Raw genomic sequence first — 15,488 nt, forward strand, 5'->3', positions numbered from 1 at the left:
TGTTTCATTTCAACCTTGAATTCGTGACAGGGCAGCGATCTTATCTTATCAATCTAATCGGTTCAACCTTATCAGCGGCAGCAGAATGAAATTGTGCTTCTCTCGTGCGAGAGATTCTAGGTTGATTGTTCTGCCCCATTTTCTTTTATGTAAGAGTATGGGGTTGGTGTTTACGTTCTAGATTCAGTATGCTTAAGAGTTTCTTGGAAGGGCGGCTTATGTGTCACGATTTATCCAGGGAACGTGCACTTTCTCGCTTACTTTTAGCTTGGATTGCTGGACAGTTGCAAGCGCTGATTGTTTAAAACGGATTGGCAGCAGAATCGCAGGCACTCAAAATCTTAGAAGACTACTCGCTTGGTTTGCGCCATAGATCTACTTTTTTCTTGCTTATAGACCCTGAATCGAAGTAAGTTGAGGCTCTCAGCCTTGTGGTTCATGCATGACAGGTGTTGTGGCCCGATAATGCGGTGTAGGGCTATACTAGTTGGTTGCATCATTTACTTCCAATTATCGTCATTCTTGGCTACACCACAAGAAAGAATTGCATACGTCTGCAACCCCTCCCGCTCTTTAAGAGAAGCCACATCCCGCGCTCCCGGACCCTGAGACCCTGAACTAAATACGATCACGCCGTGAACAGTTCCACAGCGGACCGACGCAAGTCAGATGAGTTCGTGATATACTATGTATGCGTGGAGTGGCTGTTCAGTGTTACCGCCTGGATGATGTCGGCAGACTTAACACTAGCACTAGGTGGTTGTCAAGCGTTCCCCGGGCTTTTGCTTATTCGAGATGAGTGGCACAGGTCTTTTACTAGGCGAAATGACACTACTAGGAAAACCCTGACTGACATCTCCGCGGATACTGCGGCTGGCTGAGAAATCAATATCAGATTTTGATCTTCTGGTTTATTCTTCTGTTGTCATGGTGTCCCAGTAGCAGGTCGCTGCTTAGGGCAAGCGGGTCACCTGAGCGACAGGGCGGAACCGGTGCCAAGGAGGGACTAGGCCTCGGCTGGCGTAGTCAATCACGCAAGCCGAGCTGGAGATGTCGTGATCCCATCACGTGATTTTTGCGGCGGCGGTTTTTTTTGAAACGCGGCGAACGACCAAGGAAATCATGTTTGACTGGTATGTTTCAAAACCGTTTTGCCGGCTGGGCCTGACATCTACAATAAATGATCGGAGGAAACTTTCTATCTGAGAAATGTCCACGCATGCGATTGACATCTCGCATACGCTGGTGCTTTACTTAAACGGCAACTATCCTGTTGCCCCCCCTGAAAATCATGACTTGTTCTGGGCTCCGTAGACCCAGCGGGGGAAATTATGTGGCTTTCAACATGAGGTTGATGACGACGATGGGGGGGCAGCGATTATCCCCCGTGGTTACGAGGGCCGCCCCGTATCTCCGAGGAGAGCCCATCCGCCATCGGAAGTACAAATGTAGTTCAAATTCAAGTATAGAGTAGAGGCGTCGGCTTAAGCGCCCGTCCTTCTAGAAGACCCTAAAAATAGAGAACTTATGAGGATAGCATGCTGGAGACAAGCGATGGCGCCATCGCGCTGGGGATGAGCAATTGCGAATGCGACGTGTGTGCAGCCTCATCGGGGGGGGAGAGTAAAAGAAGGACAGACAGACGTACGACACAAAGGCATACGTAGACGCTCTTCGTACCAAGAGTCCGACAGCTCCACCACCTTTCGACGAGACCGCAGGACAGATCCCGATGGTTGATTTGGCTGGAACGGAGAACTTGACGGTCGTTGGAGAAAGCATATTGGTCATCGCTGGAGTCCCTCAATCTCCTGAATTGCTCGAATTGGATCATTGCCTTGGTTGCTCCGCTGTTCCCCTCTTGACCCCTTCCTGAACTTTTTTTCCCTTTCCACTCTTCATAAACTCCATTCTTCTCCCTTCTACCCCCCTCCACTCTTCTCTTTCTTCTTTATAATCCTCTGGGACCCTCCAGACCCTTTCCTTTCCTTCCTTTCTTTTCTCCATCACATCTTTGCTTGAGTGGAATTCCATCCCTCATCATCCTTTCACAATGGCCAACTCTCCCCACGGTGGTGTCCTTAAGGACCTTCTCGCCCGCGATGCTCCCCGCCACGACCAGCTGGCTGCTGAGGCGGAGACTCTCCCTGCCCTCACTCTCACTGAGCGCCAGCTCTGCGATCTGGAGCTCATCATGAACGGTGGTTTCAGTCCTCTGGAGGGTATGTTGCCAATCATCCCACTTTCTCCGTTCTGGTTGCCCGCGACTATCCGTCCGCTTGCAACCGTCGCGGGGTGAAATCGTCAGTCTTGGCTAACTCCGGGCGCAGGCTTCATGAACCAGAAGGACTTCGACGGGTATGCTACGATCCCTCAAACCCCATCAATTTACGCCAGCAGTCCTCCAAGCGACACTAGATATGCAGAGAGAGGACCTGTTCAACAGGCGAAAGTACTGGGGGACAATTAGCTGACATCGGTTTTCGTTCAGTGTTTGCGAGAACTGCCGTCTTGCCGATGGCAACGTTTTCTCCATGCCCATCACCCTCGACGCCTCCCAGAAGACCATCGACGAGCTTAAGCTCCAGGCCGGCTCTCGTCTCACCCTGCGCGATTTCCGTGACGACCGCAACCTGGCCATCCTGACCATCGACGACATCTACCGCGCTGACAAGTGAGTGGAGCCCCTCTTTCCTCTTATTCTTCTGAATTTTTCCGTACGAATGGGAATCGCGGGACCTTGGCGATCGCTATATCTCTGACTTGAACGGGGCGTTCTTGAAACGAGAGTTTGGCATCGCCGGCCTTGATTTCCCACGGGCGGAGTTCACTAGCCGTCGGGGATTTTGCAGATAGTGGGTCTCGATGACGCGGATGGGCTAACGATGTGCTTTTCACCCCTGATTTAGGCAAAAGGAAGCCAAGCTGGTCTTTGGCGGAGACCCGGAACACCCTGCCATCAAGTACCTGAACAACACCGTCCAGGAGTTCTACATTGGTGGAAAGATCGAGGCTGTCAACAAGCTCAACCACTACGACTATGTCGCTCTTCGCTGTATGTCATTGCCCGTGCGCGATCCTTGCGACCGCATCCCGATTCATGTACTGACCGCGCGGGCCTCCTAATTTAGACACTCCCGCGGAATTGCGTGTCCACTTCGACAAGCTCGGCTGGTCCCGAGTTGTCGCTTTCCAGACTAGGTACGTGTGGCCGAGACCAGCTATAGTGCACCCGTTATGATGCGCGCGACCTTACGACTAACCGTCCCTCAGAAACCCCATGCACAGAGCTCACCGTGAGCTGACCGTCCGTGCCGCTCGCGCCCGTCAGGCCAATGTCCTGATCCACCCCGTCGTTGGTCTCACCAAGCCCGGTGACATTGACCACTTCACCCGTGTCCGTGCCTACCAGGCCCTCCTGCCCCGCTACCCCAACGGAATGGCTGTCCTGGGTCTCCTGGGTCTGGCTATGCGTATGGGTGGTCCTCGTGAGGCCATCTGGCACGCTATCATCCGTAAGAACCACGGTGCCACTCACTTCATCGTTGGTCGTGACCACGCCGGTCCCGGTAAGAACTCCAAGGGTGAGGAGTTCTACGGTCCTTACGATGCTCAGCACGCCGTCGAGAAGTACAAGGACGAGCTTGGCATTGAGGTCGTCGAGTTCCAGCAGGTCACCTACCTGCCCGACACCGACGAGTACCGCCCCAAGGACGAGGTCCCCGCTGGTGTCAAGACCCTCGACATCTCCGGTACCGAGCTCCGCAAGCGCCTCCGCACCGGTGCTCACATCCCCGAGTGGTTCTCCTACCCCGAGGTTGTCAAGATCCTGCGTGAATCCAACCCCCCTCGTGCTTCCCAGGGTTTCACCATCTTCCTTACCGGTTACATGAACTCCGGCAAGGACGCCATTGCTCGTGCCCTGCAGGTCACCCTGAACCAGCAGGGTGGACGCTCCGTCACTCTGTTGCTTGGTGACACCGTCCGCCACGAGCTCTCCTCCGAGCTGGGCTTCAGCCGTGAGGACCGCCACACCAACATCCAGCGCATTGCCTTCGTCGCCGGTGAGCTCACCCGTGCCGGTGCTGCCGTCATCGCTGCCCCCATTGCTCCCTACGAGGAGTCCCGCAAGGCTGCCCGTGAGGCCGTCGCTGGCTCCGGTGGCAACTTCTTCCTCGTCCACGTTGCTACTCCCCTGGAGCACTGCGAGAAGACCGACAAGCGTGGCATCTACGCCAAGGCCCGCCGTGGCGAGATCAAGGGCTTCACTGGTGTTGATGATCCTTATGAGGCTCCTGCTAACGCCGATCTCACTGTTGATGTCTCCAAGCAGAGCGTCCGCAGCATTGTCCACGAGATCATCCTCATGCTCGAGAGCGAGGGCTACTTTGACCGCAACTAGATTAGCGTAGGCGCTTGGGAAAATATTGGATTTTATTTTGCGTGATACAGGTCGGATTTCGGAACCCTGGGAGGTTTTAGAGGATCTATTGCTCTATAGAGAGGTTTGGAAATAATATTTGATTCCCCAATACAATTTCGGAGGTTGTATACCAAGAGAACTCTTTCTTTTCGTAAAGTCTTTGTAGTGTGTCTGTCTCCTTAAGCTTAGTAAATTTCCTGGTAATACGGTCAACTAGTGGGTTCAGACGGGCCGGTCTGCAAACCACGCAAACACGCACCTGCACCTGACTTGGGTTGTTCTTCCGCCGACGACGTCGTGACCCGTTTCTAGCACCAGCAGCTCTGCGACAAGCATCACAGAATGCTACCCCATCGCGTTCCAATGCCTCGAATACCGGGGTCTGGTCGCTTGCTGCGACCTCCCATTCTACGCAGCGCCCGCCATCCCTCCCGTCCCTTCACCCAACAATCCCGTCGACAAGTCATCTCCCCGCCTTTAGGTCGGCCTCAGCTACCTTTCCTCACATCCCCGGCAGGCAGTCGACCTCTTCCGCCCTTATCCTTGCATCTCCGACAACATTTTGCGCGACTGGTATCGACTGAGAGCCGTGACTACTATAGGCGACGCATTTCCAATGGACTCAAAATCGGTCTCTCATTCTACGCCATGCTGGTGTTGTTCCAAGTGATAAAGTTGGGCGTATACCAGGAGGACATCGAACATAAATGGCCAACGCCGCCGGAATGGTCTTGGAAGAGTCGGTGGTGCTTGCGCTCGGCACAGGCACTGCAGCACCCTGAGCAGATCGGCAAGCTCATGACCAATTGGCCCATGGTTGCGGGATACCTGAAAGATCTGCTGGAGCGGCTGGAGGACCCGGAGGGAGAAGGAAAGGGCATTATGGAGCAAGAAGATGGAGGATTTCTGGTCGAAGGTGTTGGGAAAATGGGATACGACGTTTCTGCGAAGAGTGAGCCGTGGAGACGGGGCTACTTCCAGGCTCTGATGGGAGCTGCAAAGGCCGCAGAGAGTCTGGAGGGCTGGTTGACCGATCGCAAACAGCGCATCTCTGCTCCTGCCGAGTATGTTGTTGGCCCCTCGAACCCTCGCCCAAGGCCGATGCCCGCTGGACAGAATGCTCCTCTGGAGGAGAACTGCGAGGCTGCTTCTCCTAGTCCGGAGAGCTTCTATATGAAGATCCTGACGACGCGGGGCTTCGACACGAGACAAAAGGTGGAGGCAGCGCTTTCGTATGCAGACTGGCTCGATTACAAGGGGTTGAAGAGTACTTCGCGCGATATGTACAGCTGGGCTATGGATATCGCGGCCGCCGGATCGCCCGTGGATGCCACAAAGGTCGTGGATCTGAAGACAGGCGTCTTGAAGAACGATGGCAAGCTGTTGCCGTCTGAGAACATCATCCGTGTGTCCACGGCCCTCGCCGTTCACCACGCCAAACAGGGTGACCTGCCTAATGCGCTGTCCATCTTCACCTCCGTGCTGAAGGCCCGTCGGTCCCTTCCCCCAGCTTCATCCGACACAGCCCTTCCGTTTTTCCCCTCTCGCGCACCCTCGGGCAATGACCCCTTCCGCGCTCTGTTCAACTCTCTCAAAACCGTCCTCGTCCCCGTGGAATACCCACCTCCTCTACCGTCAGGTGACGAACCACCTCAACGAACCCCCACTTCCGTCTGCGACGAAGCCGGCCTCATGACCTACATCGGTGAAATTATCTACGCCTCCTCCTCCAAGGAAGGCGGCCTAGCATGGACCCGCGACGCCGTAGACTTGGCTGAAGCTACTATCTTCGAGCTCGGCACTTCCGAGGAACTCCGCGAGCCTCGCGACCGCTGCGCAGACTGCCTGCGCGTCGGCATCGGGAACTGGAAGACCATGGTCTCCCAGCTGATCAAGCAAGCCGAAAAGGAAGAGCAAGAGACCATCGAGAAGGCCAAGAAGGCTTGGTATGGAGGCCAGAAGCAAATCGAGGCCAAGACTCTGGAGAGGAAGAGATGGGAAGCCGAACGCTTGATCCTCGATGACCGGACGAGGAGACTCCGCGACTTTGTGGACGACGATACGGCCTTGAAGGGAATTGCGCCCAATAGCTCGCTTTTCACTTAGGCGTAATGTCTGGTAAATCTTCCTGGTCTGTCTGGTGTCATTTTGTCAAAAATCAATGCATGGAATCGAGGAGTTGAGGCGAGGACATCTATCATCTATCATCTAACTATCATTATCATGAATAAGCGCTATGGGTTGTCAGGGATAGGGTAATTTCTCTTCTCTGTGTAAAAATACAAGTTTCTTCAGAATGTACTGTGAAATACCAAAACCTAGTTCTCAAATTCTCACTCCTATATACTTCATACTATATACTCCACCCAAGGTCCAAGATCACCTCGACCTGGTAAAAAGCTACTACCGTTTCCAACATCCCTGACTTTTATTTCACATTGATAAATCCATCGAGAGAACAAACTATCACAACAACAGGTTGTGTAGTGTAATGGTTATCACTCTGGATTCTGATTCCAGCAATCCCGGTTCGATCCCGGGCACGACCTTTTTTGTTTCCTTGCATATGTAACTCTCTCACTTAAAATGAGTCACGTTTATTTTGTTTTATCAATTTGTGGATTATATATATCTTGTGTTGTTTTCTATGTTTTCCAGTTGATTGATGTCCATATAATACTGGTTTTTGCTTACTCGTGGATATACATGTATCAAGAGGTTATTTAGCAACTATTATTGCCCTGGAGTGGTGCTTTGGACTAGAATGGTACTCATTGAAATCGTGGCAATTGGATAATTGACTGTGCTTGCGAAAGGTCTACATGGCTTAGTTATTGGCCTGGTCCTGGTATTTGTGGTATGGGGCTTGGTATGTAGTAGATAGAGATGGCAGAGATTTATATAATGGGAAATTACTGTTAGGATATCTATCTACTGGTATCGGCCAGACTACTAGTATTATGGCAAGCTAATCACGATGTATCCAACTGCACAGTACGAATTCAGAATCCGGCTTTTTTCCGACGCCATTCCATTCCTCATTCACATTAGAATGAAGCAGAGCATATTTTACCATTTACACCTACAAGGCCACTACTATTATCATCGGTATAATTGATGCCGCAAAATGCCAAGTCAAGATTCGGGAATATGTACTAGATTAAATTTAAAAATACAACTGCAGCCTCCTTGCAGAAAGAAAAAAGGTATCCTAGTCACCACCGACAACACTTCCACTGGGTAGTGTGATCTCAAAGTCGTCAAAGTTTAAAGTGTAATTGCCGATCACACCGGAGGGAGTGAGGTCGACGGTGAATTTGTGGCTCTTGGCATCCGAGTAGTCATCGGACAGGTAATCTTGGATGTTGCTTTCTGAGAACTCCGCCGCGGAGAGGGTGCCTGTTTCCTCTAGGATGTAGAGAACAGCGACACGGGCGAAGTCAAGGACTTCCGTTGTGACGGTTGTCGAGTTGGAGGATGAAGAAGTAGTTGTAGTCGTACTCGAACTAGAGGTGGAAGTCTGCGTGGCTGAGGACTCGTGGTTTGTCTTGGTTGCGGTCGCGGTTGCGGTTGCGGTTCCAGTGCTGCTTGGTGGATCGTCATCGAAGACGATACCGTGCGCTGTAGCGACAGAGTCGCGGGCTGCAAGAGCTTGCGTGGGAGTACGTTCGGATAAAGCTGAGCTGGGAGAGTGCTCGACGTTGGCTAGCAGGTGACTGGGGACTGAGGGCTCATCGAGGGACGAGTCAGACAGAGCACGGCGGGCTTTGCTGCTGCTTGTTGATACGCTGGAGAACGAAACAAGGGTGTTTTCCGTCGTGCAGGACACATTGTTCTGGCTGAATAGGGCCATGATCGTCACAGCATCAAGAGGGATACTGTAGTTTTGCTGCGCGTACTCAAACAGGCGAGGAAGCTCGCTGCCCATGGTGGCGTTCTTATCATCGACTTCAGTGGTGACACAGCTGGCATCGCCAGAAATCGTACAGCGAGATCCGGTATAGCCGTTTGCACACACGCAGGAGCAAATACTACCGCTTGAGACACTGACGCCGCCATTTTCACATGGGTTGGTTGTTGCGCAGCTCGTACCACTCGACTTATGGCGCACCACGAGCAGACCAACAGGGATGAGGATGGCGGCCAAGATGACAATAATGATCACGACGCAAATAAGGGCAAACAGCCACGGGGGCAGTCCGCAGCATCGGCGTGGTTGTTTCGGTGCGGCTTTCTCTTGATCACCATCTGCCTGTGGTGGTTCGTTGGAGTGAATCTGATGCAGCGTGGACCTCCTGAAGAAGAAAGGCCAAGACGAGTGACCTCCCTCAGGAGTTGCAGCCGGCGGGGGGAACGACGCCAAGATGCTCTTGATTGATCCTGACTTGCGTTTGGCGTCATCTATAAACACTGGTTAGCCTTTGTCGGTGGACTGACAATGGCACTTGCGGCCACAACTTACGTTGGAACCTGGAACCACCTCCGCCATTCAGTAGATCGTTTCGACTCGCAGTCCGGCCATGCTCTAGATTCGATGCAAGTCTTGTCGCACGTCGAATGAGGTCAGGCAAACTCGTAAGGCTCCCTCGAGCCTCTGCGTCACGAACAGCACTCATGTTGAGATGCGGAGGCCGGCGGCCACCTGGGCGTTTGTCGCTCATTGTTGGCGCAGCCCTAGGAAGAGCTCCGATCTCCTTCTCCAAACCCCCATTGTCAACGTATGGACGAGCTAAGGCAGGATGTTGAGTGCTGACATCCAAGACGATGGGCGCTTTCTCCAGGTTGAAGTGCGCAGACCCTGTTGAGCTGGATGAAACAGAATCTCTCCGATCAGGCCCTATGGAGATTTCTTTCAGGATAAACTCCGTGCCCGTAGTCCCGGACGTAGTCGGTCTAGCAGACACAGGGGTCCTCTCTGAGGGCGGTACTGGCGAGCTAGCATTGGATTTTTGAATCGTGCGTAAGGAAGGTTTTCCCCTGGTCCCGACGCTGGCTTGCCTGAGGAGCGTAGCCGTAGCTACCCCGGCTTGGTGAGTAGAATGTCGAGACGCATCATCGTCAGATTCGCCGTCCAGATACGTGCCCAAGATTTCCGATTCTGCCTGTCCTGAGTACCAGCTAGGTGGATATGGCTGTGCAGAGCCGTAGTGATCTTGCGAAATGGTTGGGCTGTCCGGTAATTCCTCCGGAATAGGCGAAACAGACGAGGCGCGCGGTCGCGGCACAGGCACTGGAGGAGCAAGGCTAGCGGTCTTTTTCGGAGCGCCCCCTGGCGCAACACGCTGCTGTGGAGGAAGCGGATGAGGAACTGAGGGAAGTTCAGTGATCGACGAGACAGTGGAAATTCCTGACTGTCGAAAGAGGTCGTCTGTGGCGACGGAAACGCGAGGTGTTGAACCTGCAACACTGTCTGGGCTAGGCGGCCGAGGAATGGGAATTCTGATAGCCGGACGCGGGCCTGGCGGGATGGGGAATGGCTGCGAAAAGGAGGGCACTGGACGTTTGATGTTCAGCGGGCTAGGTGCTGGTGGGACATCGGACATGCTTCTCTCCGAGTAGACCGAAGGGGACGGGCAATCCGGACGGGGTGGGCGCACAGGCGGGGGCCCTTTTGGAACGACCAAGGTTGCGTGAGGGTTAGCCAGATTCGGCGGCAGAGGGGCGTTGTCGGGCAGAGGCCATTGTGTCATATGGGCTGGATTAATGCGGAATGAGGGCGCTGGTTCCTCTGGCGCTCTCTCAGGACGCTTTCCTGCCTGAAGCATCTCCCGCGCTCTTTTGACTGATCCTTTTCGCGCAACGTCCCCATCTGGCTGGGGCCCAGAGCCTGCGCTTTCAGCTTGGGGAGCCATGTGATAACAGTGCTAGATTGTAGAGCTTCTAGCAGTCATAGGAAACTTTTGCACAATACGGAAGTAAGACCGGCCAGCGCATAGGATGGAAGTCGATATAAGTGTTAGTAGTGGAGATATCTTTCTTCAACACCGGAGAGTAGGTCAATGCGCGAAATCCAGCTCGACTGGGTATGAGACGAAAGTCAAAAGCAGATGCAGGAAGATAGCGGTACAAATCCGAGATAATCAATGGTTTAGAACTGTCGGACGCTGTGCAACAGTCTAGGCTTGAAGCAATGGGTTCAAAATTCAATCAAATGAAAGTGGTCGACAATAAGAGTCGCAATGGCACTCAATGCCTCTGGAGGGAATGAGTAAGTCGATGCTACAATCTCAGACATCATAGAAAGCCAGATTAGAAGCATGCATACCGCACAGGAAAAACAAAATAAGGTCTTTGGTTCAAAAGAAGAAGGAAGGAAAGTTGACCCAGGTCAAAGAAGTATAATATCAGACCCCCAAGGCTCAGCGAAAGCTTTGGCTGTCCGTGAAACCCCTGAGCGCATAGTTAGACACTTGTTAGTTACACCTGACCACAGGGGAAAAGCAATACTTTCGGACTTACGGAGTCATAAATCAGAGAAAAAACGAATGACAGGGAACAAAAAAGAAAGAGCTTCTAGCCCTTACTTTGGGGGAAAGAGCGAACGACTGGAGAGCAGAAAAAAAGAGAACAACCCCAGTGTCGCGTCAAAACAGACTCAGTCTCAGTCCTTTGGGCGATAGCGCCTCACACGGATGGGAAAGCAAGGCCAAGGGTTTTCCAGCACCCCGGCGAACCAAAAGTCAGACGTTGATATTAAAGTGCTTCATTTCCGTCCTATGCGCAGGCATTAGGACCGGATAAGGGCGCAGACGTTTTAGAGTCGGACCAGTTCAGTCGCAAGTGGAGTTGATCCAGCGCCAATAGCGCGGGGACAGGCACGGAAAGCCGTTTGTGATAATGCTGGCTACTATTAAGAGACCCAGCGCGCGAAACCCAGCCTCCCACGTAAACAATGCATTTAACAGGTGGTTGACCAGCCAGACATCCTGAGCTGAAGCCGCATCGTTTGGGCGACAGTCAAGGTGACGAATAGCATCCCCTACCACGGCCTACCAACCTCATATGCATGATAATTCCCTGGTTTTCCCTTCACCATTTCCAGTGTACGGAGTCTGCATGCAGACGGCAAGCGGAGTCCCATGAGTCGCAATGCCATGCTACACAAGAGGGGACAGGGTAGGCGAGGACCGTAGATTGGCTCGAAAATGAGGATACTGAATAACCGGAGAAGCTAAAAGCTGGCGGGTCAGGACCCGACCTTGACTGTGCGCCAGGCCATTGGTCAGGAACGGAACGACCAAGAGGATGGCGGATGGACTAGGTCTCACCTTGAACAGGAGTACCGCTCCTCTACGGCCCTGGGATTTCAATATGAAACCGTCGACGAAGCTCCTCCCGTGTGCAGCGACCAATAAACGAGCCGAACAAGCAAGCGAGGCCTGGTCATTCAGCGCAGACCATCCGCGAGTCGCATATGATCCTGGCTCGGGTAGCTCCACTGTATATCAGCGCCTTCAAACTAACCGAGTCTCACGACCGTTATAGATTGGTGATAGTGACGAAGCGAGCAAACTCAATCAAAGCTGGCGATGGCGCCTTTTCCCCATTGCACAGTTTTCTCTCTCGACTTTCGGAATGGAAGGGAAGGACATCCGTAAAGACCAGCAATTGCGCCGGCTGTCAACTAGCACTCTTAGATTGTAGAACCCGTCTCGTTGTCCGTCGGGCAGAAAACTCATTGCGGTTTAGTGAGTGAGCCCCGGAGATTAAAAGCACAATAGTCGGAATACGGGAATAGATTAAGCGGGTAAACATCATATGAGGACCTGGACGGCCGGTGGGCGGGATAATAATAGTATCCTCCTATCTTGTCCATGGTCTGTGAGGGCAGTCTAGGTTAGGATACGAGGTCCATCCGAGGGTAAAAGGTGAGAGGCAGAGTGGCAGCAAAGGGAGGAGAGGAGGGAAGCCTTTGGAAAGCGACTGGGATGCGAGGCTCAACGGCCAGCCATCCTGCAGCCACTCCTGCAACTGCAAGTCTGCAACAACTACCACCCCCGTTTCCACTCGAGAAAAAGCCGACGGTTGTCTGACAGGGGAGTTCGTTGGTACCTTAGTTCTTTTCCCATCAAATGCTTGGTCAATCTGTCGAAGTCGCAAAAACTGGTTCGGGCCATAACAGAGTGGGTATGGTTTATGGGATGGTGTATCTAGTAGTCTGTCAACGACTAGATACTCCATTCTACCTATCCAGTTAGTTACTTATTATACCCGCCCATCTGGTAAGTAATAAATGTTCCCTGTTCGAATGCGCTGGACCTTCCAAGGCAGAAATAAAAATAGACTCTGGTGGAAATATGTACCGAGAGTGGGTGCATCTGTTCTTCTATCTATATTGCTCTTCATTTATTTACTCGACAACTGCCGTAGCTTGCATGTACTAAGTCTATTTATATGCACAAGTCTAGAATTTACAATATGGAGTGGCTACTGCCTGAGGCATGATCCTTGCGACAGGCAGGAAACTGATCCCAGCTTGAGCCTTTCACATCGCTTCAATCACCACTACCACCACCACTACCTTACTTCTGGCGCATGGTGGCCTAGAAGAGGACCCTGCGAGCACCACCAGCCTCCCTCACACCTGGCCCAGCTCACTCCGCACTCGATGAACTTCCTTCTCCACGATGCGCATCTCAACTACGACACTAGCGAGCTGGGATAGGCGACTTTCAACGGCTTCGGTGAAGGACTTTTGGGCGCTGCGAAGATAAGGGGGCACCAGAATCCCGTACCAGTGGATCGGGTCCGAAGAACGGAATTTCTTCTTTTTCGATCGCTTGGGCTTATCATCCGCGTCGGGCTCTGTTTGAGGAGTCTCGGATGTGGTCGAGAGCTCACCAGCTTGGGTATCTCCCTCTTCGCGTTGTGGCCGATCTTCCTCAGGTGATTCGGCATCTGATTCGGGCTTCTCGTCCGTGTCGGATTCGTCCTCTGAATGTTGAACGGTAACCGATTCGATCCCAAATACACTGGAGTTGGAATCGCTATTGTTGGCGTCAATCGGCGGTAAGTTGTCCTTCTCCGTTGCGTAGCGTTCCTCAGCCAGATTGGTAGGAGGTTGTAGAGTCCTGATCAGGATGAAACCAGTTAGCACCGCGTCTTGGAATGGTACAAACATATACCAGACTTACACTCTTCTTGTCGCCTTCATGCGCTCATCATAGTAATCTGCCCCATAGTGTCGACCCGGTGGACAAGTATAGTTGGCTTGGGCGAGAGAGAAGAACCCCTGGTGTTGTTCTCAGTATCGCTTACCGCAACAAGGCCTCGAGCTTGCTATGGCGAGGTGACTTACCGACGAGAGCTTCGACCCTAGCTCAGCTTGCAACTTCTGATGCTGATCTAGAAGGTGCAGATACCGCTCCAATAGATTGTCTAGCGACTGCAGCAAGTCATCCGGGGCATCTGCTACAGGAGCTTGCTTGGGTTCGGATTCCGGAGCTGGTGAAGCTGAACGGGAGGCGGGCGGAGTAGGGATTTGCGCCATTAGGATCTGAAGGTGATCACAGCGAACGATCTGCAGCGCATGGACACTATGTCAAACAAGTTAACAGTCAATTGCGAGTGAAGGCTTCAACCGTGGTTGTTGGCGAAGAGCGGAGCCATTCTGGAAGCCGAGGGGAAGATCCCCCGTGGAGGTCGGCCGGCGAGTCCGATAACTCCGTCATTGCGCCTCCGAGCCCAAAAGCAAAAGAATTTCCCGGAGAGCCTGCCAGCGATTATCCCTTCAACGCTCCACTTGCATCCCCATCCGGAAGCATCTGTTTCTCTTATATATTCTGCTTCTCAGAATAACCTTCTTACGACTCTTGTTGGGATAGAATCCCTGGGTCAAGTTGACTATTAGAGCGACTCAACGCTTGACCGGTACGCCACCTGCTTTGCGCTGTCCGAGGACATCTCAACCCTTCTGCGAAAAGCCTCTCGGAGTCGGACGTCCTCGGTAAAGACGACTCGGGCTGTTCCTCTTTGGGACTTGAAAAGCTAACGCGAATAGCATCGCCTAGCTGTACCCCCGCGTTAGCGGCCGAGCCGATTAGAAATCCAGGATCCCTGTATCTGGAATCGCTTTCAGCATCATCATCATCAACCTCAACTTTAGCTTGTTCTATCTTTCCATTTATACAAAGTTATAATCGCATCTCTCCACTCAAACTCGCCCATCATGTCTGTGCCGACCATGCAGCGTGAAACGGCCTTCCAGGTCCGGTCTCTGGTATGCCCTCCCTGCTGAACCTAGATTGCGCGGATTCCCTCCTACCCTCCTATCGCAATGGCACTGGGGCTAACCTGTCATTTTATGCGGACAGTTCCGCTCTTTGCTCCGTCAATCTTCCCAGTTCTCGAACTACAACTTCCGCGAGTATGCCCGCCGGCGCACGATGGATGCTTTCCGCGAGCACCAGAAGGAATCCGAGGACCGACGGATACAGGAGTTGATCCAGGATGGACTACAGAACTTGCGGATGATGAAGGTCAGTATATTTTTTGGATGGACATGATTAAATGTGTCCGCGGTTGTCTTTATCATGCAGACCATGCGTTCTGAGTCAAAGCGGGGGTGGACGCTAGTGAATGAGCTGCTAATACTTTTATAGAGGCAAACCGTTATCAGTCAGTTCTACCAGCTGGATCGGTTGGTTGTTGAGGGTCAGAAGACCGTGAGTATCCATGGAGCCTGTCTGTGAATGCCATGAAGCTAACAAGTTGATAGGGTAAGCAGACTGGCACGGAAGGAAACATTGTTCGCCAGAAGGATACTGGGTAAGATAAACCCTTCGTTATTTAGTTTCTTGGGCCTGTGCTGACGTCTATATAGCTGGGACTAAGCGCCCAAGGAGGATCATTTGTTTTTCGCAGCGAGAGTACGGAGTTGAGGGGAATCCAGCACCAATACGATATCAATATCATTTGGGGCCATTTGAGCCGATGGCCCGAAGATGAAGGAATAGCATAGATCGAAGGGTTCTGTATTTTTATTGAAAGCCACTGCGCTTTAGGTAGCGATTCTTACTCTTACTCATCTGGAATACCATTCTTCGCTCTCTATTAGCCCAATCCA

At 52.5% G+C, this 15,488-nt stretch overlaps 5 protein-coding genes and 1 non-coding gene across 6 annotated transcripts; 4 read left to right on the plus strand and 2 right to left on the minus strand.

The window, feature by feature from the left end:
* Positions 1-1,715: 1,715 nt before the first annotated feature.
* Positions 1,716-4,558, plus strand: sC (sulfate adenylyltransferase). Its single transcript, XM_025707568.1, has 6 exons — positions 1,716-2,222; positions 2,331-2,358; positions 2,492-2,674; positions 2,910-3,055; positions 3,132-3,201; positions 3,274-4,558. The coding sequence occupies exons 1-6, from the start codon at positions 2,054-2,056 to the stop codon at positions 4,400-4,402; spliced, it is 1,725 nt and encodes a 574-aa protein (XP_025559083.1). The 5' UTR covers positions 1,716-2,053; the 3' UTR covers positions 4,403-4,558.
* A 186-nt stretch (positions 4,559-4,744) lies between these two features.
* BO88DRAFT_407918 (uncharacterized protein) lies at positions 4,745-6,745 on the plus strand. Its single transcript, XM_025707569.1, has one exon. The coding sequence runs from the start codon at positions 4,787-4,789 to the stop codon at positions 6,527-6,529; it is 1,743 nt and encodes a 580-aa protein (XP_025559084.1). The 5' UTR covers positions 4,745-4,786; the 3' UTR covers positions 6,530-6,745.
* A 155-nt stretch (positions 6,746-6,900) lies between these two features.
* Positions 6,901-6,972, plus strand: BO88DRAFT_t233. The gene has a single exon. It is a non-coding gene; the product is annotated as a tRNA-Gln (tRNA).
* A 662-nt stretch (positions 6,973-7,634) lies between these two features.
* On the minus strand, positions 7,635-10,275 carry BO88DRAFT_418797 (uncharacterized protein; the record flags this gene model as incomplete). The annotated part of the gene is made up of 2 exons (XM_025708364.1): positions 7,635-8,824; positions 8,886-10,275. The coding sequence occupies 2 exons, from the start codon at positions 10,273-10,275 to the stop codon at positions 7,635-7,637; spliced, it is 2,580 nt and encodes an 859-aa protein (XP_025559085.1).
* A 2,518-nt stretch (positions 10,276-12,793) lies between these two features.
* BO88DRAFT_395925 (uncharacterized protein) lies at positions 12,794-13,913 on the minus strand (the record flags this gene model as incomplete). Its single annotated transcript, XM_025705208.1, has 3 exons — positions 12,794-13,494; positions 13,558-13,655; positions 13,722-13,913. The coding sequence occupies 3 exons, from the start codon at positions 13,911-13,913 to the stop codon at positions 13,002-13,004; spliced, it is 783 nt and encodes a 260-aa protein (XP_025559086.1). The 3' UTR covers positions 12,794-13,001.
* Positions 13,914-14,422: 509 nt separating this feature from the next.
* Positions 14,423-15,372, plus strand: BO88DRAFT_407922 (LYR motif-containing protein). Its single transcript, XM_025707570.1, has 2 exons — positions 14,423-14,642; positions 14,737-15,372. Exons 1-2 carry the CDS (start codon positions 14,592-14,594, stop codon positions 14,926-14,928), a joined length of 243 nt encoding a protein of 80 aa, XP_025559087.1. The 5' UTR covers positions 14,423-14,591; the 3' UTR covers positions 14,929-15,372.
* The last annotated feature ends 116 nt before the right edge of the window (positions 15,373-15,488 follow it).

The sequence above is a fragment of the Aspergillus vadensis genome, assembly GCF_003184925.1.
Source record: "Aspergillus vadensis CBS 113365 unplaced genomic scaffold BO88scaffold_26, whole genome shotgun sequence".
In the NCBI taxonomy this organism is placed as follows: domain Eukaryota; kingdom Fungi; phylum Ascomycota; class Eurotiomycetes; order Eurotiales; family Aspergillaceae; genus Aspergillus; species Aspergillus vadensis.